This window comes from Denticeps clupeoides, chromosome 5, assembly GCF_900700375.1.
Source record: "Denticeps clupeoides chromosome 5, fDenClu1.1, whole genome shotgun sequence".
NCBI lineage: Eukaryota > Metazoa > Chordata > Actinopteri > Clupeiformes > Denticipitidae > Denticeps > Denticeps clupeoides.
Genome location: NC_041711.1, coordinates 30,967,706 through 30,989,232, shown reverse-complemented (window position 1 = coordinate 30,989,232; position 21,527 = coordinate 30,967,706). Strand labels below are relative to the sequence as shown.

Here is a 21,527-nt window from a genome sequence, read left to right as displayed (position 1 = left end):
CAAGGCATAGATCTCGCTAGAACTGTATGCACAATAGTGAACCTCTTCGTAGGCACAAATTCATGTTTGACTGTTTCAGAATCTCTTTGTTCCATCTAAATCTCTAAATTTAAAGGTCTTGTATACATGCAGTAAACAGGAGCCATCGTGTGGTGGGTTGGAGAACTACATTTTTTTTTCATATTTCAAAATCCCATTCACATATCTTATGAAATCAGATTTGTGGCAACATTTTGTTGAAATGTTGGAATTCTGACGACATAGGCCTTTGCTTACATCTGGCTTGTGTGATTTTTTTTTTATTTTTTTTATTTTTTACAGTTTTCTGCTGGCTTTTCAGTCACTCCGCCCCATTTTAGGTTCACGCTGCCTGAGAACACTGTTGGACTTTTGGCGCAATGTTCTCATGTGGGCGGGGCTTTGCTTCATTGGCCAGCAGGTATTTGAGTGATAGCTCTATTTCAAAATTTAGCCACCAATCTGATACCATAAGATCCAAAGTGTTTGATTTGTGTGCATTTCTAACCATTAACTGTAACGTACAGTTGCATTTCATGTAAAGTATGTAAATGTAAGACTACCATATTTCATACTGAGACCTATATTTAAATAAATGTCATAGAAGTTTGAGTTACATATTTATTTACATTAGTGTTTTAAAAACATACATTCCTTTCAACCCCCTTCAAACCAATCTATATATATTCATAACCAAAACCAAGTATTTTGCATTGCATATATTACTGTATCAAACTTAATGTCAAATACTAACATAGTATTATGCTAGTGTTTTGAAAGCTCATTTTAAAATGTTGCAGTATTTTCCATACTTACTACCAAGTTAGTTGAACATGCAAAATAGTATTTATATATATATTTTACAATAAATGATATCAAAAATATGATGAAAATGGAAATAAAACAAAGGGATTTACATAAATCAAGTACTTTCAGGAAAAAAAAAACAAAAGCAGAAAAAAATCTGGCTTGGGCAGCAACACAAAATGACAAAGCATAATGAATTGTGTTACAAAGGAAATGTGAAATTGAGCACATACTACATTGAAATATTTGCCTCTGTGTGTTTTTTGCATATTTGGTTCAAAGGAAAATGTGAGCGCAATTAAAGTAACATCGTTATTAAGAACTGCAGCTTCTACTGGGTAAGGCAACTCTGTAAATATAGTTAATATATATATATGTCTGCTGCATCCTTGACATACTATTTTGAGATCTTTAACAATGTGCTACAGATTCTTTATTTCTATCTTCATGGATTATTACAGCAAGGCTGCTAATGTAATGTGATTTGTAACAGTTTAACATGGGAAGACACTCTAGATGTCCATAAGCTTAGCTCCTGATGAAGATATCTTTGAGTTTTAGCCTCAAAGGTAATGACAGAATGAGCAAGTCCAGTGTAAAGGTCTTGGTATGATGTGTCAGATGGAGTTCAGTGGAACCCTAGCCTCTATTTTCTCCTCTCAAGATGAAGGGGCAATGGAAGAGAGATGCTTGGCTGCAGATCTAAAATAAAAAATTAAAATGGAATTTAACTGATAATAATAAAAACTAATATTAATAATAATGACATGATCTCCTTTGTCCTGATGGAAAGAAAGTTTAATTACTATAATTACCTGAGAATCTAATTTTTGGGGCTGCTGGTTGACATCATCCCAGACTGCTTGACTACTCATTACTGAGCTGATTGGAAGGAACTCCTAGCATGCAAAGAAATAAAAGATAAAGAAAGCCATACGATTATATATCATGCTTTAATATGGCAGACAGATTAAAATGAGAAACCGACAACCCAAAGAATCTTTAACTATTTCTCACAGGGATTTTGTGGCCATTTTAGAAAAAAAGAGACAATTGCAAAAATACAGTTGAACCTAACATAACTTACAGGTACAATGAAAGTCCAGGAACAGGCCTTTTGCAGGTAACATGAGTTGAGGCTGTGTGAACCATCTGGGCACATCATCATGGGTGGGTATCCAAAAGTTGGTTTATATGATTAACCTTGACTGTAGAGTAGATGCTACGCAATGATCTTCTAGACACCAGGCTGATTAAGAGCTTGTTGTAAAGGGGAAGCTCCAGTCCAAATGGATGAGAAAGTCCATTTTTGTGTTGCATTTGAACAGAAGCCAGCATTGAAATGGTAAATATTCATGTATATTGTTGATTGTTGCCTTCTCCAGTGTAATTAAGCAATTGTAATTTATTTTCTGCCCTACTATTTCCTTTTTATGGCCAATATCCTCATTTTAATAAAATTATTTCTTCAGACATGTATAAACATATAAAGCCATATATATATGAAAATCTGTTTTTAAAATCTGTTTAAGTATATTTACTAATCTCAAAGAGTATTCTGAAATAAATCAAAATCTAGAAAAACAATAAACAGGGAAAAAAAAAACTCAGTTTCAAAGAAGAAAAATCCTCAAGTTGTAATAACTATAAATCAGCTATAACCATTTATTAAAACACTTAATGAAATAAAGTTAGTTTTACTGTACTTAACATTCTGTTCAGATAATATTTCAAAAATAAATCTAAATTAAAGTAGAAGAAATCCATTAAGGCCAGATAGATAATGCATAGATTTAAGAGTCCTCACTATATTAAGTGGGACCATTGCATACTGTTAGAAATATTGTAAAATGTTTGGAATGCCACTTCCTAAAATAACCACATGCAAAGCAGAATAAATATGTTTTTTATGAAGAAATCAATAATTCCAAAGCCTAAATACTGACAGTACTTTAAGGGCATTGTCAGTTAGGCTAAAATCTTCTTCCATAGCTGGCGGAGGAGTATGAGGAGGAGGAGAAACTCATACTGAAACCGGAACCAGTGGCATCAAAACTGCCCCTTCGGGAGCCTGATCTTGACCCTGTCCTTGAGCCTGAACGGGAACCAGCGGCAGATCCTGCGCCGCTCACATTGTAGGGGCTGTACAATCCTTTACTGGACTGGGAGGATGCCTCCAACAGTCTAAGGCCAGTCCCTTCTTCTACCATGCTTCTGTCAATGGCATCTTTGTAAGAAATCTTTAGTTTGGTTTTGGGGCATGTTAAGTATTTGGAGTAGGCGCTGACATCTCTGAGCTTCTGAGCAGTGCGGGCATCGATTGTGCCTTTCTTTATAGCATCTTCTAAAGAAACTCTTCCTTCAGCTTCTGGTTCAATAAGACCGCCAGTAAGATACTGCACTTCCAAAAACCGCTGTCCAGCTTCATAGTAGAGCCAGCCTTTCTTCAGAGCTTGGGCAGCAGACATCTTTATTTTTGTTCTCGGGTCCTCAAATCCATTGTAAGCTTTCTGGGCCAAGTGCATTCTGTCGACCATTATTTTATCAAGAAGGCCTTTTTCAGTGGCTTCGGCGACAGAGAACTTTTCACCTGTTGAAGGATCAATTATGCCACCAGTGCAGGCTTGTGCTTCGAGCAGTCTCTGCCCACTGATGTTATCAACCAGGTTCCTGTGCATAGCCTCTGTGACAGACACTTTTTCTAAGGTGTCTGTATCCAAAATTCCAGCCACTGGCCCAGTTTCTTCTGTTGGGTCATTCCATATAGTGGCAGGTGCTCTGATGGAGGGCACTGGGCTCATAGGAAACGAGGAAGTGGATCCAAAAGATGATGAGCGGGAGCGGAAGCCACCCATATTTCCAGACAACATATCAGCAAATTCAGTGATGGCTAATGTCCCCGATCGGTACTGATCTAGAGCTGACTGATCAATAAGGCCGCGTGCAATTGCATCATCTATGTCATACTGTCGGCCTGACCTTCGATCAATAATGATGGACTTCACAGAACCATCTGAGGTGGTAGTGGTGACCTCCTCCCATTCACATTCTTGCTCTGCCAGTTCCAGATAAGTCGGATGGTCAATGAGTCCTTTGCGATATGCCTCATACACAGACATCTCCCTGCCTGACTCTGGATCCACAATGACTACTCTGCGTTTGCGCACTGAGGACTTGGAGGATGCCTTCCTTTCACGTTTCTTTTCTTTCAAAAGCAAGAGCATGAGGTTGGTCTCAGGATCAATAATGCATCTATCCATCAACTGTAAGTAAGTGAGATTTTCTTCAGTGTTTGGGTCAAAAAATCCCTTAGTGTCATCTGATGGGTCACTGAGGATCTCATTCATCTCTTCGTCAAAGAAACCCCGGCTGTATGCCACCTCTACTGGCAAGCGATGACTCTCTTCAGGATCAATGATTCCGCCTGTGGCAATCTGAGCCTCAAGCAGACGTATCCCATGGTCTTTCAGAATGAGACCTTTCTTCATGGCCTGGAAGAGAGAGATGGTCTTGCCTGAGTACGGGTCTCTGTAGCCTGTCACAGCACGCTCTGCAGAGAGAAGCTTGTCTTTAAACTCTGGACCCACTATTCCCATCCTCACGGCTTCATTGACTGTTAATTTAAGGTTTTTGATAGGGTCAATTACGTAGCCTGTAGCAGCTTGAGCTTCAAGAAGTTCAAAGGCTGTTCCAGGCCTGATCATGTTCTTTTTCATAGCCTGATAGATTGAGAGGCGCTCTTTAGTGGACTCTTTAAACACACCAGAAATGCAGCTTGTTCCCTGGAGATATTTCTGGAGTCGCGCACTAACCTCTTCCACTGTGACTAGACCTTCATTGAGCTCTGTGATGGTCTGCTGGTCAATAATTTGGGAACGAAGTAACTCCTCTATTGTGATCTGTTTCCTCAGACCTTTAAACATTGGTCTCCATTCTCCAAGTGATAGTAAGTGCAAGTTATTTAGAGGATCTACTTTACACCGCTTCAGGAGTTGTGCGTAGGACAGTTTTTCATCTGTGATTGGGTCTACATAGCCCTTCACTTCATCAGAGAGCCTCTCCATGGTTTCCTTGTTGATGTAACCACGCTGTGTAGCAACATCTGCTGGCAGGTGGAAGCTAAACTCAGGGTCCATTATCCCTCCAGAGGCTGTCTGGGTTTCAAGGAGCCTTAGGGCATAGTCCTCAGGAACAAGGCCCTTTTTCATTGCCTGGAAAAGAGAGATGATTTTACCACTGTAAGGGTCCTTGTAGCCTGTCACTGCCCTCTCAGCTGAAAGTAGTTTATCATGGATTTCTGGGCCGACTACACCTTTGCGAACAGCTTCATCTACAGTAAGCATCTCATTTCTGATGGGGTCAATGATAAATCCAGTTGCTGCCTGTGCTTCAAGAAGGTCCATGGCAATTTCAGGCTTGATCAGCCCTGCCTTCATTGCCTGATAAACACTAGTTCTGGTGTTTGTGTTAGAAACCACACCAGCAACGCTGCCAGTTCCAAACAAATACTTCTTCACACTCTGCATCTCCATGATATCTTGAATTGACTTCTTCTCTTGCTTCAGCAGGTTGTAGGTTTCCAGATCAATGATGCGAGCATTGAAGAGTTCTTCAATTGTAATTCTGCGTCTAATGGTGTTACAAGATGTGGCATTTTGATCTCTGAAGACTTCAGTTTTCTCCATGATCTCAATGATAATGATTATCATTCGTTCTTTTGTTATTTGCCCAGAACGATATTCATCCATGAGTTTTGTTCTCTCTGCTTGTGGAAGGAGATTTGAGTTCATTATATCCCAGAGGGACATTGATTGACTACCTAGGCCTTCAATTGGTAGGTCAACCTGGGTACTTGAAAGATCACTCTGGGTTTGCTCCTCAGTGTAAAGGTATGTCTTCTCAACCACGGTTGGTGCCTGTGGCTTAGAAAGAGGTAAGAAGTACAGGCCTGTGTCAGGGTCCTGCATGCACTTGTCCTTCAACTGTTTGTATGTAACTTTCTCATCGGTGGTAGGATCAGAAAATGTCTTGTATTCTTCTGGAAGTTCCTTCAGAGTATTCAACATTTCTTTGCTAAAATATCCCAGTTTTAAAGCAACATCAGTAGGAACACGATAGCTGTTCACTGGATCAATTATGCCACCAGTGGCAATTTGGGCTTCCAAGAGTGGTATGGCTTGATCTTTCAGAATTAGATCTTTCTGCATAGCCTGGAACAGGGAGATCTTTTTTCCAGTGTAGGGGTCCTTATACCCAGTGACTGCCTTCTCAGCAGAGAGTAGTTTCTCATGGAGTTCTGGGCCAACAAGACCTGATTTTACAGCATCATCCACAGTGAGAAACTGATTTTTCATTGGATCTGTGATGAAACCCGTAGCTGCCTGAGCTTCAAGTAATGCTAAACCTGTATTCTGCCTGAGCTGTTTCTTCTTCATGGCTTGGAATATGCTCACCTTCTCTTTTGTTGGTTCAAGGTATATCCCAGCAATACTATCACAGCCCTGTAGGTACTTGTTAACAGATTTATCTTTGCTAACCTCAACTGGTGTCTTTTTACCTTGCTGAATCATGTCATAGGTAGCTTTGTCAATTATCTTTGAGTCAAGCAGTAAGCTAGCAGGAACCTGAGCTCTGAGCCCTTTGAAGCTGGTCTGATCTTGCTTTTTGGCTTCTTTTTCATCAACAATCGTGATCACAATTTTGATGATTTTTTCAATTGTTATTTTCCCTGTCATATACTGTTTGATCAGATCTTGTCTCTGCTGTTCAGTGAGATAGTCAGAGTTGAGAATCTCCCATATGCTAACTCTTTTTCCTTTGAAAGGACCACTCTGTAGTTCCATGGTGGCCTGGATCATGGCATCTTTTGTCTGGGCCTCTGTGTACTTGTTTTCTTCCTTTGCTTTGATTGCTTGATCGGAGAGTGGTAGAAGCTGCAAACCAGTCTTCTTGTCTGTGACACATCTCTTAAAAAGCTGCTGGTATGTGACATTTTCCTGTGTGTTGGGGTCATAGTAGAGTTTTGTCTCATCAGTTGGGTTGCTTAAGCTCTTGCTTGTCTCATCATCAAAGTATCCCTGTTTGAAGGCTATGTCTTGGGGGAGACGGTGGCTTCTCACAGGGTCAATGATACCCCCTGTTGCTATCTGTGCATCAAGGAGTCGGAGTCCCTGGTCTTTAATGATGAGATCTTTTTTCATTGCTTCAAACAATGACACTGTTTTCCCAGTGTAAGGATCCTTGTAGCCTGTGACTGCTCTCTCTGCAGAAAGGAGTTTCTCATGCAGCTCGGGACCAACTATTCCGGCTTTAACAGCCTCATCCACGGTGCACTTCTGATTTTTGACAGGATCAACTACAAATCCGGTAGCAGCTTGTGCTTCCAGCATATTCAATGCAGGACCAGGTCTCATCACATCCTGCTTCATGGCTTGATAGAAAGAGAATGGCTGCTTGGTGGAGTCAATAACTACGCCAGCAATGCAATTTGTGCCTTTCAAGAACTTCTGAACAGGTTCAGTCTCAGATACCTCCTTGACTGTTTTATTGCCCTTTTGTAATTTGTTGTATAGGTCTTTATCTATGATTTTGAATTCCAGCAGATTGGTTGCAGGGACTGGTGCTCTCAAGCCGTCAAATGCAATCTCATTCTTTTTCTCTTTCTCTTCAGCCACGGTAATAACAATCTTGATAATTTTTTCAATTGTAATCTTTCCTGACTTGTACTGTCGAATGAGATCCTTTTTCTGGTCTTCTGTGAAATACTCTGAGTTAATTATCTCCCAGATGGTAACCGTTTTGCCTTTGAACCTTCCAAAGGGCACAGACACATTTGTTTTGTTGAACACATCTTTTGTTTCTTGATCTGTGTAAATGGCCGCACTTTTGGCAGCATCTTCTGAGATTGGCAGGAACAAGAGCCTTGTTTCTGGGTCTGTGACGCACTTTTCCATCAACTGCATATATGTAAGATTCTCCTGGGTGTTTGGATCATTATATCCTTTTGTATCATCTGTGGGCTGTTCCAGAATCTTATTAGTTTCTGCATCCAGCTGACCCTGCTTGTATGCTGTCTCCGTGGGAACACGGTGACTGTTGACTGGGTCAATGATTCCACCTGTTGCTATCTGTGCATCAAGCAGCCTGATGGCTTCAGCCTCATCAATAAAGCCCTTTTTCATGGCCTCAAAGAGTGAGATATTTCCTCCAGTGTATGGGTCCTTGTAGCCAGTGACAGCTCTTTCAGCAGACAGCATTTTGTTGTGCATTTCTGGTCCAATGATACCTTCTTTAACTGCTTCATTGACGGTAAGCTCTCTGTTTTTAATAGGGTCAACAATGAAACCAGATGCTGCTTGGGCCTCCAAGAGGACAAGGCCTGTACTTTGTGGAATTTTTCTGTCCTTTATGGCCTGATAGATTGACATTTTCTGGTTAGGATGCACCAGTAGTCCGGCTATTGAGTTCTTACCCTTGAGAACTGTCTTAAGTTTGTCAGTCTGGCTAAGTTCTTGAACAGTGGTTTTGCCCTGGTTTAGTTTTTCATAATCCTTCTTGCCCAGGACCCCTACATCAACAAGTCTGCTGGCTGGCACTTTCTCACGGATGCCATCAAAAGAAAGGAAAGATTCCCCATTTCTGGTCTTACTGTCAATTTCATCCCCATTGATGACTTGTTTTGAAGAACGTACTAGCTCCACCTTAGTTTGAGCAATCACTTGGTCTTCTGGACCACGATCTGTTTGGATCTGTATCTCTTTGGTGCCAGATGACTGTTGAATGCTCTGCAGCTGCTCCAGTTTCTCACGGAGCTTCTTGTTTTCATCAGCAAGCTGTTTCTCCTGTTGAAGCTTTTTCTTTTCTAGTTCTTGCATCTCTCTTTGCTTATTGAATATCTCATCTTCAGCCTGCTTTTGTTTTTTGAGGGCAGCATCCATATTTGCCTGAAGCTTCTTTTTCTCTTCCTCCATCTCCTTTCTCTGTCGTTCCTGTTCATCTTTGAGAGCCTTGGCTTTTTTGACCTCCTCTTCAAACTGGCTCTCCAGCTTCTTTTTCTCATCTTCAATGCGTTTTTCTTTCTTCAGTAGTTCCTCTTTCTCTGTGATGAATGTCTGCTGAAGGATAGTCTTCTCGTGTTTGATTTGTTCCTGCTGTGCATTTGCCATCTACAAGAGAGAAAAGATGTAAAGATGTGAGACACGCTTTTTCTAAAACATATAGAAATTACTGTGAAATAAAATATTCATTTATGTAAATGAAATTTAAAAGGAGATGATTACAAGAAGATGATTGCAATTTCAGTAAAAATACAATTAAAATAGAAACTCAAAAGTATAAATGACTTAGTATAGAGAAATGATTAGTTACAGTAAACAATATCAAACATACGCATTCGTTAGTTAAAGGAAAGAGCCTAAAATGACATAAGCTGCACTTAAATCCCATCTGAAGCACAATACCTCTCTGGACTTATTTTGCAAGTCCTCAGCCTCCTTTCTCAGTGATTCCTTCTCTTTTTCAAGCTTTGCTATGGATATGCGCAGCTCATCAGATTCTTTGTTACTGCTCAGTCTCTGGACTTCAAGTCGCTCCACAAGTGTCAGTTTCTCCTTGGTTGCAAGCTCAGTCTCATGCAGGCGGGCACTGATATCATCGGCTTGTTTCTTGAACTTCTTTGCCTCGGCTTCTGCTTTGGACTGAGCATCACTGAGCTGAGACACCTGAAGTTTGAGTTTCTCTGCCTCAGCTGTGATCTGCAATTGTCTCTTGCGCTCAGCCTCCAAAGACTTCTGGAAGCCCTCGGTTTCTTCCTCCAAACGCTGCTGCATTAGCTGTTTGTCCTCTAATAGCTTCTGAGCCTGTTCCTGAGCCAAGTCCTTTTGTCTCTGGAGCATTTCTGCTTCTGCTCTTAGTTTAGATGCCTCCTGAATAGCTTGCATTTTTTCTTTAAGCATCTTTTCAGCCAGCGCCCTTTGTTGCGTAAGATCTTCTTCTGCTATTTGTCTCATGCGTGCAGCCTCTTGGGCTTCAACACTAAGCCTAGCAGCATCCTCTGCCAGCTTCTTCATGTTTTCTGCCTCCTCTGCCAGGAACTTCTGTGTGTTTTCTTTGTTCTTTTTAATGAGGCGCTGGTTCTCCTCCTCAATTCTCTGCTTCAGTTTGACCAGCTCTTCCATCTGAACTTTAACTTTGAGCAGCTCCTCTTCCACTTGAGCCTTCTGCCTGACAGCATCCATGACTTCATTCTTGAGACGCTGGAGCTCATCATCCAAGAGAGACTTCTGTTTATCTGTCTCATCAAGCTGCAGCTTCACCTTAGCCAGTTCTTGCTCAACCTGAGATTTCTGCTTGAGGGTTTGCTCTGCGAGTTGTTTGTGTTTTCCCATTTCAGCATCAGCCTGTTCTTTCTGTTTAAGCGCTGCATCTTCAGCCTGGGCTCTCCTGACCGCTTCCAGCTCTGCTTCTTTTCGGAGGCGTTCCGCATCTTCTTGGGCTTTGGCTTGTTTGGCTGCTTCCACTTCTGCCGACTGCTTCTGGCGCTCAGCATCCACTGCCTTTTGACGAAGAAGAGCAGCCTCTTTCTCCGCTTTTTCTTTAGCTTTTTCTGCCTCTTGAGCTAACCTTTTAGCCTTCTCATACTCATCTTTCAACTTCTTCTGAACAAGGCTGTCCTCTTTTTGTTGGACCAGGACACTCTGGACCTGTTGCTCTGCAGCAGTGCATTTCAGCGCTGCCTCTTTGGCTGCAGCAATCTGTATTTCGGCCTCTTTGTCAGCATCTTCTTTTTGCTTGTTGGTCTCAGCCGCTTTCTTTTTAAGACGTTCAACCTCCTCCTGTGCAGCCTGCCGCTGACGCGCTGCCTCCTGTTCTGCGGCTGTGATTTTCTTCAGTTTTTCCTCGGCTTCTCTCCGTTTGGTCTCTTCTTCCAGGGCAAGTTTTCGGAGTTTCTCTGCCTCTTTCTCCGTCTGAATTTTGCTCTGTTGGATTTCCTCTGCAACATTTTTCAGTTTGTTCAGTTCTAGCTCCAAATCAAGCTTTCCAGATGAAGCTTTCTCAAAGTTAAGCTTGAGGATTCTGATTTCTTCCTCTACAATCCTCCTGTGTTTCAGTGTTTCATCAACTATTGATTTCTGTCTTTCGAGTTCATTTTCAGAAGATTGCTTGAGCTGGTTTATCTTTTCTTCTATGTCCTGTTTGTGTTGATTGGCTTGGTCTTCAAGTGCCTTTCTCTGGTAAGCTTCATCTTCGGCCTGCCGTCTAAGCCGCTCATTCTCTGCTTCTTTCTCTTTGAGAGCAATCTCAGCTTCAGTCTTCAGTCGAGTGGCCTCGTTTATGGCAGCAAGCTTCTCTTTAAGGATCCTCTCAGCCTCTGCTCTCTGTCTGGCAGCCTCGGCCTCAGCCATCTGTCTTTGTTTTTTTGCCTCCTCGGAAATTGCACGAAGCTTGGCAGCTTCTTCTGCAAGGTCCCTCATCTTCGCAGCTTCAGCTTCCAAAAGCTGCTTGCTCTTTTCAGTGTTGGACATGCTTTCTTTTTCAGCTTTGGACTTCAGCTGCAGAAGAATGTCCATTTCACTTCTCACCTTAGCCAGCTCATCCTCAAGCTGCTTCCTCTGTTGTTCTGCAGCACTGACTTCGTTCTTTAGACGGTATAGTTCGTTGTCAAGCAGGGACCTCTGTTGTTCTGCATGGTCAAAATCAGCTCTGAGACGAATAAGCTCCTGCTCTGCAGAGAGTTTTTGCTGTGCTGTGCTTTCAGCCAGCTTCCTCTGCCTCTCAAGTTCTTGCTCGGCCATTTCCTTTTGCTTCAGGGCAGACTCCTCTGCCTTTGCTCTCCTCTTGGCCTCACGCTCAGCCTCCTCTTTCTGTTTCTCAGCTTCTTCCTGGGCAACACTCTTCTTATGGGCTTCTTCTTCTGCTTGGAGTCTAATTCTGAGGGCTTCATTGGCCTTCTGCCTCCATTTCTCTAGCTCTTTCTCTGCTTCTTCTCTCGCCTTGTCAGCTTCCTCCTGCAGCTTCTTACGTTGTTCTGCTTCTTCTTTAAGCAGGATAACAGTTCCATGTTCTTGTTTGAGGGACTCTTGAAGCTTTGCTGCAACAGCACTTGTCTGTGCTGCTTCGTGGACTAATTTGATCTGTCTGTCTTTCTCCACCTCAGCTTGCTTCATGCGCCTCTCGGCTTCTTCAGCCTGCAGTTTAAGTGTCTCTAGGTCCTCCAAGGCTTTTTGCTTTTGTCTGGAAGCCTCCTTCTCAGCCTCAAATTTCAGCTCAAGCTCTTTTTCAGCCTTGCGCTTCTTTTGAGTTTCATCATTGACCTGCTTGCGTAGTTTCTCAGCTTCATCTTGTGCAGCCTTTCTAAGCTTCTCAGCTTCATTTGCCTTTTCCCTTAGCTGCTTCAGCTCAGATTCGGCTGTGCTTTTTTGCTTCACCGTTGTTTCAAGCTGAAGTCTGATAACGCGGATTTCATCTTCTATCTTGGCTCTACTTTGAAGGGCATCATCAACTAGCTGGCTCTTGGACTGGATTTGTTGTTCAGAAATGCTCTTCAGCTCTTTCAGCTCCTGCTGAATGTTCAGTTTTTGCTTCTCTGCATCCACAGCAACTATTTCTCTTTTGCTAACCTCCTCCTGCATCATTAGCTTGAGTTCCTGAGCCTCTTTTTCCGCTTTGGCAATGGCTTTTGCATGAGCATCTGCTAGCTTCTTTTGCTTGTCTAACTCAGCCTGCATTTCAGCCATTTTTTTTCTTTCTTCCTCTTTAAGTTTCTCAGCAGTTTTCTGTATTAGTGGAAGCAAATGGTACAGAAGTTTTCATTTAGCAACAAGCATGATTGGTTAATGTTAAGATTAATGTGTAGCTCAAGAGCAAAATCATGACAATGATGTTAACATGTTTCACAAGACAGATGCAAGTGCAAGGTTAATATATTAAATAGACTTTGATATGGTCAAGATGTAAAACAATAATTAATGTATGGAGACATGAGACATTATTTCACAACGCATTACTTCACACTTTGATTATTGATTCATGCCACTGGACCCTTTAAAAAATGTCTTCATGGACAACTTGCAGAACATTTCAAAACAAGCGGGGCAACACCATTTAAGTATTTTCTAAATTAAGACAATTTATTATTATGCTGAGAACAGTGTGAAACATATATTTTTTATGACGTAATTAAAACTGAATCTCAACTTCACATTTTGTAAATCTTGTAAGCCAGAATTAAAAATACATTAAAATGCTATTACAGAGTGAAAGGAAGGTATAGGATGAATAAAGAGGAAATAGAAGTTAGGATTTATGACATATGTATCTTCAGAAATGAAATGTTTGCCCTGCATGTCTGAAAGCCAAGCAAGTATATGCACTGAAAGAAGGTAAAGCAAAAAAAAGGGTGGAGGCTGCAAATTCTTTAAGATGTAAATTCTGATTATCATGTACCCAAATGAGAGAAGATTATAAAAAATATTTCACCAGGTAGTATGTATAAGTAGGGCTGGGCAATATACACTTATAATTTACCTTTTGTAATAGGGTTATGATGAGTGTGGAGCAATACTTTAAAATTCTTCTTTTTTCTTTTTGGTACACAGAATCAGTAACCATAACAGAGGTAAAAAATCAGGTATGGAATGGAACATGGTTGTAAATGGAAGCATAAGGAAAGTAAAGTAGTAGCTTGGAGAAGCAGTGTGAAAAATTTACCTCTTTAGCACCCAAACAATCATGAAAAAGCACTGGCAAGCAGTTAAGAGAAGCAAGGAGACAAACAAAATACTAGGGTTAGAAAAGAACAGGAGAAAGAAAGTTGTGTTAATTTGGAAAAGTGAAGTGGAAGGCCATGGCTACCAGTCTAAACCATACAGAATCTACTTCACAGACATTGTGTGGAAAGAGAGAAACGTCTCAGTAATGAATTTGCAATATTATTTACCCTGATTAACCTGCAAATCCCATGTCTGATTATTAGGCACCATACTGGTGGTATGTGCCATTCAATGAGGGGCATAATATATTTTTTTCCCTCGTGAAGTAGTCTTATCACTTAATATAAGTCTAACTGATATGACTACAATGGCAATAAGCAATGATTTAGGGAATGTGAGCCCTAATGTTTTTATTATATGTTGCATAATTCCTAAGCCATTTGAAAATAGACCTTATTTCAGGCACCACAGTAAAACTGAAAAAAAAAAATGCTACTCAGGTGGCACTTAAATACCAAGAAATGTCAGGTCACCCATACATTAACCATATGCAGTGTATGTGTAATGTATGCACGGTCTGATTTTGTGCATGGTTAGGGTTAGTATAAAAGCATGCGTAATAAGTCTAGTGGGGCGTAACGGACCTCCTCATCCTCTAGGCGGCGCTGGGTGTCTGTGATGAACTTGATGTACTGGCTGGTCAGTGTCATCAACTCGCTGTAGCGAGTTCTCATTGTCACATACTTCAAAGTGTCAAAAAAAAAAACAAACATGATTAATTTTGTTCATAAACATATTATTTCAGGCATTTATGAAATTCCTAAAATCATTCTTGACCGTGAATCCTTATTCTTCATTATTCTATAGAATTATATTTCAGATATTTTCAGCAAATTCTAACCTCCTGAATGATACTATCTGATGCAGACTCCATTTTGGTTTTCTTAATAGGGGATGTCAGAGGCTCCACCTGAGCTTTATAGGTCACCAAAAGCAATTCATAATCCTAATAAAAAAAAAAAAAATTAAACAGATTAATGTTGTATTATCCAGAGAACTATTATTGTGGGATAAGCTTATTTAATTTCAAGCACACCTTTATTGTGTCGATATATGTTTTGGCATATTTCTGGCACTCGTCAACCTTTTCTTTGTTCCTCTCAATTTCTTCAAGGAGTTTCTGCAAGATGAGAGAATTTATAAGGTATGTGTGCAAGCAGCAAGCATGAGAGTAAATGTGAAAGATGATTAGTTAAGTGGTTTACCTTCTCCTGAGCTAGTTGCTCTTTAAGAGTCTTGCTGTCAGTTATAGGCACGGCTTGGATCTTCTCCTGCCTCTGTTTGGCATCAGCTATCCAGCGAATGAGCCAATCATAGCTCTCGCGATAGTAGCTGATTTGGCGGCCCAGTTGGTCCAGTTCACGCTGCCGTAGGTCAATCTGAGCAAACATGGCCTTCCAACGATCCTGAAGATTGCCAAGGACGTGCCGGTAGTGATCAAGTTCTGCATCCCGCTCGCTGTGCAGCCGGGACATGCGTTCGCTCACCACGGCTGCCTTGCCCACCTCACCATCCAGACTGTCAAACATCGGCTTTTGATTTTCTGCCTCAGAGCGCATTTTCTACAGAGATAAAGGCACACACCCAAACATTTTGAACCTGAGTTTTATATAGGCATCATGATATGAAAACATGGAAATTATAAAGCTAATGTGTGTTTATCTATGAGACAACAATAACCAACAATGTTACACTAACATGACCAGTGGTTACCTTGAGCTTTGAGCAGTAGGCTTCCACCTCTTTGACATCGCTTGGCACCTGATGGACATCACGAAGGCAGTCCTCATACGTCTTCAGTACATCCTCAGCTCCCTGAGTGTTACGGATCACAACTTCAATTGTTTTGAGCCTGAAGCAGGTAGAGAGAATGGAAAAGATACCACAAGGAGGTCAGGGCAGATACAAATAAAAGTTACTTAGCTAACTGAGACTTCTTGCTTTGGGGAATAAACCCACAGATTATTTTTGGAACAAAGTTTTACCAAACACAGTGAATCAATTTACCCAGTGACTAGATTATTTTAATACCCTAATATATGACACTTACTTCTCCAGGTAGATGGAGGAAAGGTTGTATACTTGGTCCATCTTCCCCAGGGTGATTTCCAGCTCAGAACGCAAGACAGGCGTGCTTGCTTGCTCAGGGGCAGAGAGGACCTCCCCTGCCTGACCTGCCACCCGGTCCAGATTCTTCTTGATGCCTTCAAGCTGTATGTGGACTTTCTGGGAGAAAAAAATCAGTAAACCTTAAATTACAGTCATCTCTCCTAGACCATACGTAGACAGGTCAGACATCTTTTGCATCCAGATCAGGACCTGGTTCTGTCTCTGTGTCTTAAAATACTCCAGCAGGTCATAAAGGAACATGAAAGAGAAGAAGCTCAGAAACACAAGTCCCAGTACAGGCCACAAATCCTGAAGACTGGCCAGTGGGCCGTCGGCCCCATCTCCCAATGAATTCATAAAAAAAGATAATGTGAGTTTCTTTCTGCTGGAAGAAAGCATCCAAAAACCCTTGTCCTTCTGTCTGAGTGGAATGCCCAAGGCTGAAAGGGGTGAGGTTGGTGTCCGTCCTGTCTCTCCTGCCCAGCACACTTTCCCCTTTTCAGTCAGTGATCTCCGTTCCTCCCTTCTCTGCTACTGCACGCCCAGCAGTACCTTACAATTACAATCGCACACACATTTCTAATTTCATTTATCTCAGTTCTATTTGCACCAGCGAATGCAACAGCTTTTCTGTCTGCCTTCCTTCCCTCCTCTCTGGCCTCATGCCATTCCCTCCCTCTTATGCTGCCTTGTTTGTGGTGCCACTCTGTAACTGGGGATCTTTTCTTCTTATGCCCCTCCCATTTTTGTGTGTTATCTGTGCCCTTTTTCCTAACTGAATTACATGAAAGGTACTATGTTTAGTTCCAGCACACAGAAGATGACTGAGAAGAGATTTTTTTTTTTTTAATCTATTTCTTTCATTAGTTCTATGACACTGTATCTATTGTCAATAGACAAAACCATTGCTTCTTCTTGTTTCATCCTGCTTATTTGTTGTAGTCTGTCCAGCAGTTAACTGCTAGTAATGGATGGAAATTAGCTCACTGAAGATCCACACCAATGTCTTTGTCTAAAGGAACTGAAAGACACCTGACTTCAATAATGCAGTTGTTTCTTATTTGCATGAATCAAATCATAGCATGTTGCAGACAATGGTATAATTTAAAGGGTGCAAGCAAGTGAAAAGAGAAACAAGGAGTAATTTGAGTCTCCTGTACCTTCTGATCAGAGGTCCTCTGAAGGCAGTCCTTTAGTGGCTCTTTGTCCATAGGCTGGCGGATGCGCGCTACAGTACGGGACTCACAGTCCTCGATCTGCATGCGTAGATCTTGGACCTGGGAGATGTATGTCTTACACACCGACTCGTCCTGCTCACCTGCAAGATGGAAAAATCAGTCAGAACTCGAACACACTGAGACAAATATGGAGACTGAACATAACAACACACATTTGTGAAGAGTGTTCAACGTGCATGTGTTCCAATCTGAAAAACACTCATTCAGCAGAAGCGTGTGCCTGTTGATAGTCATGTTGTGGACAGGCCTAAATGCAGAGCTCAGTAATCTCTAACTACATTTAGAAACTGCAACTACATTTTAGCACAAAAAAGACAACAAAAAAGACAACAAAGCCAAAAATGCAACACATTTTTGTGATCTATGTTCAAAGCACCAAGAAGATATCATGCATTTAGTTCTGTGACCTACAACTAATAAAACATAAAAAATATAATCATTATTACCATCCCATTCACATAACTGCATGGCACTCACCTTTAGGTCTGAGCACAGGCCCTGTAATATGAATTGAACAGTTACCTAAAACCCCTTTTTTCATCTTACTCATCTGAGCATACCTCTTAACCACAAACAGAGGTGAACCGTGGAAAGGATCACACAGCTAACCAAAGTCATAAACTCAGCATGAGCAGGGGGCAATGTACCATTGCATTAGTAGGTTGTGGGGGGATATTGCATCAGCACCTCTGAATAACAGCTTTGGGGCCATGTCCCTCCCAATATATTTAATAAATGCTCTTGCCTTTCTCTACAGTGTGCAGCAAGGTGTCGTAATGCTGTGTAGTCTTGATGTATTCATCCTCAATCTGGCGTCTGTCATCTGGGCTGAACAGCTGAGAGTCCTGACTGTCTCGCAGGAAGTCCTGGAAGTGTAGCTCCAGGTTCCTCAGAACCATTCTGTATTCATCCATTTTCATAGTCTTGAACTGAAGGACACAGGCAGTTAGATTCAGCACTGAGACTCAAGGCATTGCCAGGTTGGGCAATGCTTCTAATCCAGCATTTTTTTTTTAACAAAGCTAACATGACCACATTTGTTACTTTAAGCTCTGGTAAATTTGGGTGAATTATGGGTAACGCTTCTAAAGGATACCGAAAGTAATTTAATTTGGTAACTAAATAAAACTCCAGTCCATGTTTACTTGATCCTTGCTATAAAAAACTACCACCTGCTTCTATACCACATCCTCAACTCCAGGGGAAAACCTAGAGGTTCTGATCACAGTTCTGCTAAACACTATGGAAAAAAATAAATCTCACCATCATCACATTCCAAGATTTGATGAGTTGAATGTCCTTCATGAGGTACTGCCAAGACAGTAGGCTCCTCATGTCCACATGGAACCTTTGCCAAAGGAACATCATCTGCTGGTGACCAGCTTCCAGGCTAAAATAAAAAAAAAAAAACTTAGATCAATCTTTGTTTTTATTTTACAGTTTGGTCCTGTGGTTATACATTATTGATCATACAGCAGAAAGTACATACTTGGACACACTCTCTACGGCCTCCTTGTTCACAGGTGGTACCATGAAGCAGACGGAAGGTACTACTGACTCGTTGCCTGATTGGCTGAGTACTTTCCACTTGTAGGGCTGGGAGTTGTTGAGGAGAGCACATTCATCTCCTTTATGGACAGTGATCTAGAAGCACATGCAAAAGCATCTTTAGCCATAGCTCCATTACCTCACCAGTCTGTCTTAAGATCTCATTGAACATAAATATCTTGCTTGCATTATAGTTTGCCAACATTTTTTATTACATTTTATTAGCCTTATTCTTCTTCTTTTATTCTATTTTATTTCTATAACTATGCACAGTAAAAACAGAGTGGTTCAGGATGCATTTCACCTCATGTTAGAGTATGCATGGGACAAATAAAAATCTAAAATCTTAAATCAAATCTCAAGTCCCCATGTGAGGAGATCTATGAACCTTACCTCCATCTGTTTGAAATCACAAACTGCCTGGATGGGCAGTTTCCCTTTAATAGGAGTGGTTGGGTTGCGTGGTTTCAGCTGGATGATGGTCTTGGCTCGCTTGTTAAGACCAGCAATGTGTGTCTTGAACTCATTCAGTTGTTCTCTCTCTTCCTGCAGAAATAAAGTAAACTAAATGTGTTACATGGTTATACTTTTTTCATTTTAATTCAAATTTGCCTAAATATATAGCACACACCACAGCATCCTGCAGAAGATCTTCCAGACGAGTAGCTGTAGTGGAGCGGTCACATGTGTACTTCTTCTTCATGTTCTCCTGCATCTTTTTCATCTTCTCCTCTGCATCCTTTACATCTGCAAAGAACTGTGCAAAAGAAAGAAAGACAAATCAAAGGAAGTGGTTGGATGATAAGTGCATCTCTTCAAGAGGAAAAAACGATTTTGAAAAGACAGATTCCCATGAAAGTGTTAGGAGTTGCAATCAGAGCATGAACCTGGTAATAAGCTGTGTTCTCTTTCAAGTGAGCTTCAATGCAGCAACACAGCTGAAGAATCCAACTCCACTGGGTTTGCAATGCAGCCGTGAAAGCCTAGGAGATGGCAATGTGAGAAAGCATTTAACAAATGCATAATCAAATGGATGAATAAATTAATAGATAAATTCACACTCACCTCAACTGTCTTTTTGCCTGGATGTCCCTCTTTGATGAGTCTGTCCCCAGTAGCCTGGATGTCATTGACTTTCTTTTCCCTGAGCTCAAGTTCTCGCATGAGTCCCTGCATAATGGCACCACAATTACACATACAACACCAACACTGGACTACAAATTTTACTGTCCTATCAGAGACATGTTTATTACTGATACTGTAGTTGTATAGTAGTAGTAGGAATTCAGCTGCTTACAGAGTAATTCTCTTTCTTTGCAGCCATGTTGGAATTACGTTCACTCCAGTCATATTTGACCTCCTCCTCTTCTTTATCATTGAGCCACATCAACTCCTTGGTTGCTGCACTGACAAATGCATGAAGCTGATCCAGGTTCCGCAGACGTGACTTGGATGAGTTCTGGGGGTGCAGGAGAGAGGCATGCTTAGACAACTGAATGTATTCGACCAAAGGCAGACTCAGAGGTAATTGCCTTTTCAGAGGAATACTCACCAGCAGCTTGGCATACTGAAGATCCAGTTTACCCAGGTATTCCCTGTATGTAGTTTTACTGACAGGTGACAGTTGGCTCTGAGACACAAAGAGTACATTTACATTTACATCTGTGGAACTTATCAGATGCCTGGTTCATAGGAAAATTTCTGACCCACCAGGCTAATACCATCCCTTAACAGGGGCAGTTAAAAAGTAAAACGAGAATGCTATAACCACGGGTATGGATAGAAGTGAACTGTACCTCATCAGCACGTGCCCGTTCAATCTTGGCACGGAAGTCCTCTATGGTCTGATGGAGTCCCCTGTGGCTGCCCAGTTGGGATTCTACCGTTGGCAGGTCAGAACCCCACTCAGCCCCATCAATGCGCCTCTGGTTTTCTTCCACCCAGGACAGGAGGTCCTGGGCATAGCGAAGGGTGACCTCATCCAGCTCTGGGCGCACCCGTGCAGGAGACTGTGTCTGTTGGAGTGTCACCTGGGTGACGGGTACAGATGACTTCAGGCGGAGGTTGTAATCACTGCGCAGGTTCACCAGGCGCTCGTGCAAACGATAAACCCTGTAAGAAACAATCAAATTTCATCTTATTGGGGCATGTGACAAATGCCATGAATGTAAAATATGAAAACATGAAATTAAATGAGGGACTGACCTGCGATACATCTGCTCCGCCTGCAGGTGGCGCCCATCCTTAAGGATTTGAACATCGTTGAAGAGCAGCCTTATCATGTTGTCTGCCTTGTCAAGGTCTCTGTCGATCTCAGCCGTGTGCAGTGCTGACTTTCCTGCACTAAGGAGACGGATGTCCTGGGAACAGAAATGTCAAACGTAAATTGTCAGATTTTCCAGTGCCAGGTTTCCATGTCCAGTTTGTTTTTGACTAACAGATGCCCAGATCTTTTCCTTCCTTTGGTGATTCATATTTAAATGCTCCTCATGTTGCATGAAGAGGAATGGAATGTACGAGCAATGTGCAATTTGAGAGGAACGCTATCCAATAAGAGCAGCAAGGTATAATGACTGGTCTGTGTGGCAAAGTGTGGGAAGTTATTCTTGTAAAACCTACAGATTTGGGGCAGAAGTTCTGTTCCACTCACCGACTGAAGCAGGGACTCCAGCTGGTTCAGCTGCTCCTCACACACCCCCGATTCCATCTGGATTTTACCCACAATCCTCTGTAGCCTCTCTAACCTGGATAATTATTAAGATGTCATGATAAGGCTTCAGTCAAACCAGAACAAAATGTACTCTTCCTGACATATAAATAATGTTAAATCAATGGCCTACATAATCCAATTGAAACCATTTTGACAAACTTCATTTTACTATACTGAATTGTATAAAGTAATAAAATAATTAAAATAATTAAAAGTAATGAAGTGTCAGGATTGCCTGCAGCTGGGCTCCACACCTGACTCCAATCCTGACACCCCATAAATGCCGGATGTTTCCGCCCCTTCTAGGTCTCCAGCATTTTTCGTGAA

At 41.6% G+C, this 21,527-nt stretch overlaps 1 protein-coding gene across 1 annotated transcript in view; it reads right to left on the bottom strand.

Annotated features, from left to right (window-relative positions):
* Positions 1–1,660: 1,660 nt before the first annotated feature.
* The window catches only part of LOC114790038 (plectin-like), a 50,295-nt gene continuing 30,428 nt past the window's right edge, over positions 1,661–21,527 (bottom strand). Inside the window, 22 exon segments of the mRNA XM_028979654.1 lie at positions 1,661–1,724; positions 1,913–8,990; positions 9,285–12,599; positions 14,180–14,278; positions 14,437–14,541; positions 14,632–14,715; positions 14,801–15,157; positions 15,309–15,447; positions 15,646–15,821; positions 16,865–17,022; positions 17,688–17,871; positions 18,206–18,332; positions 18,432–18,586; positions 18,884–19,036; positions 19,122–19,247; positions 19,378–19,473; positions 19,556–19,660; positions 19,788–19,949; positions 20,043–20,120; positions 20,287–20,602; positions 20,696–20,850; positions 21,141–21,234. Coding sequence (XP_028835487.1) covers positions 2,799–8,990; positions 9,285–12,599; positions 14,180–14,278; positions 14,437–14,541; positions 14,632–14,715; positions 14,801–15,157; positions 15,309–15,447; positions 15,646–15,821; positions 16,865–17,022; positions 17,688–17,871; positions 18,206–18,332; positions 18,432–18,586; positions 18,884–19,036; positions 19,122–19,247; positions 19,378–19,473; positions 19,556–19,660; positions 19,788–19,949; positions 20,043–20,120; positions 20,287–20,602; positions 20,696–20,850; positions 21,141–21,234 — 12,376 coding nt within the window. The 3' untranslated portion in view covers positions 1,661–1,724; positions 1,913–2,798.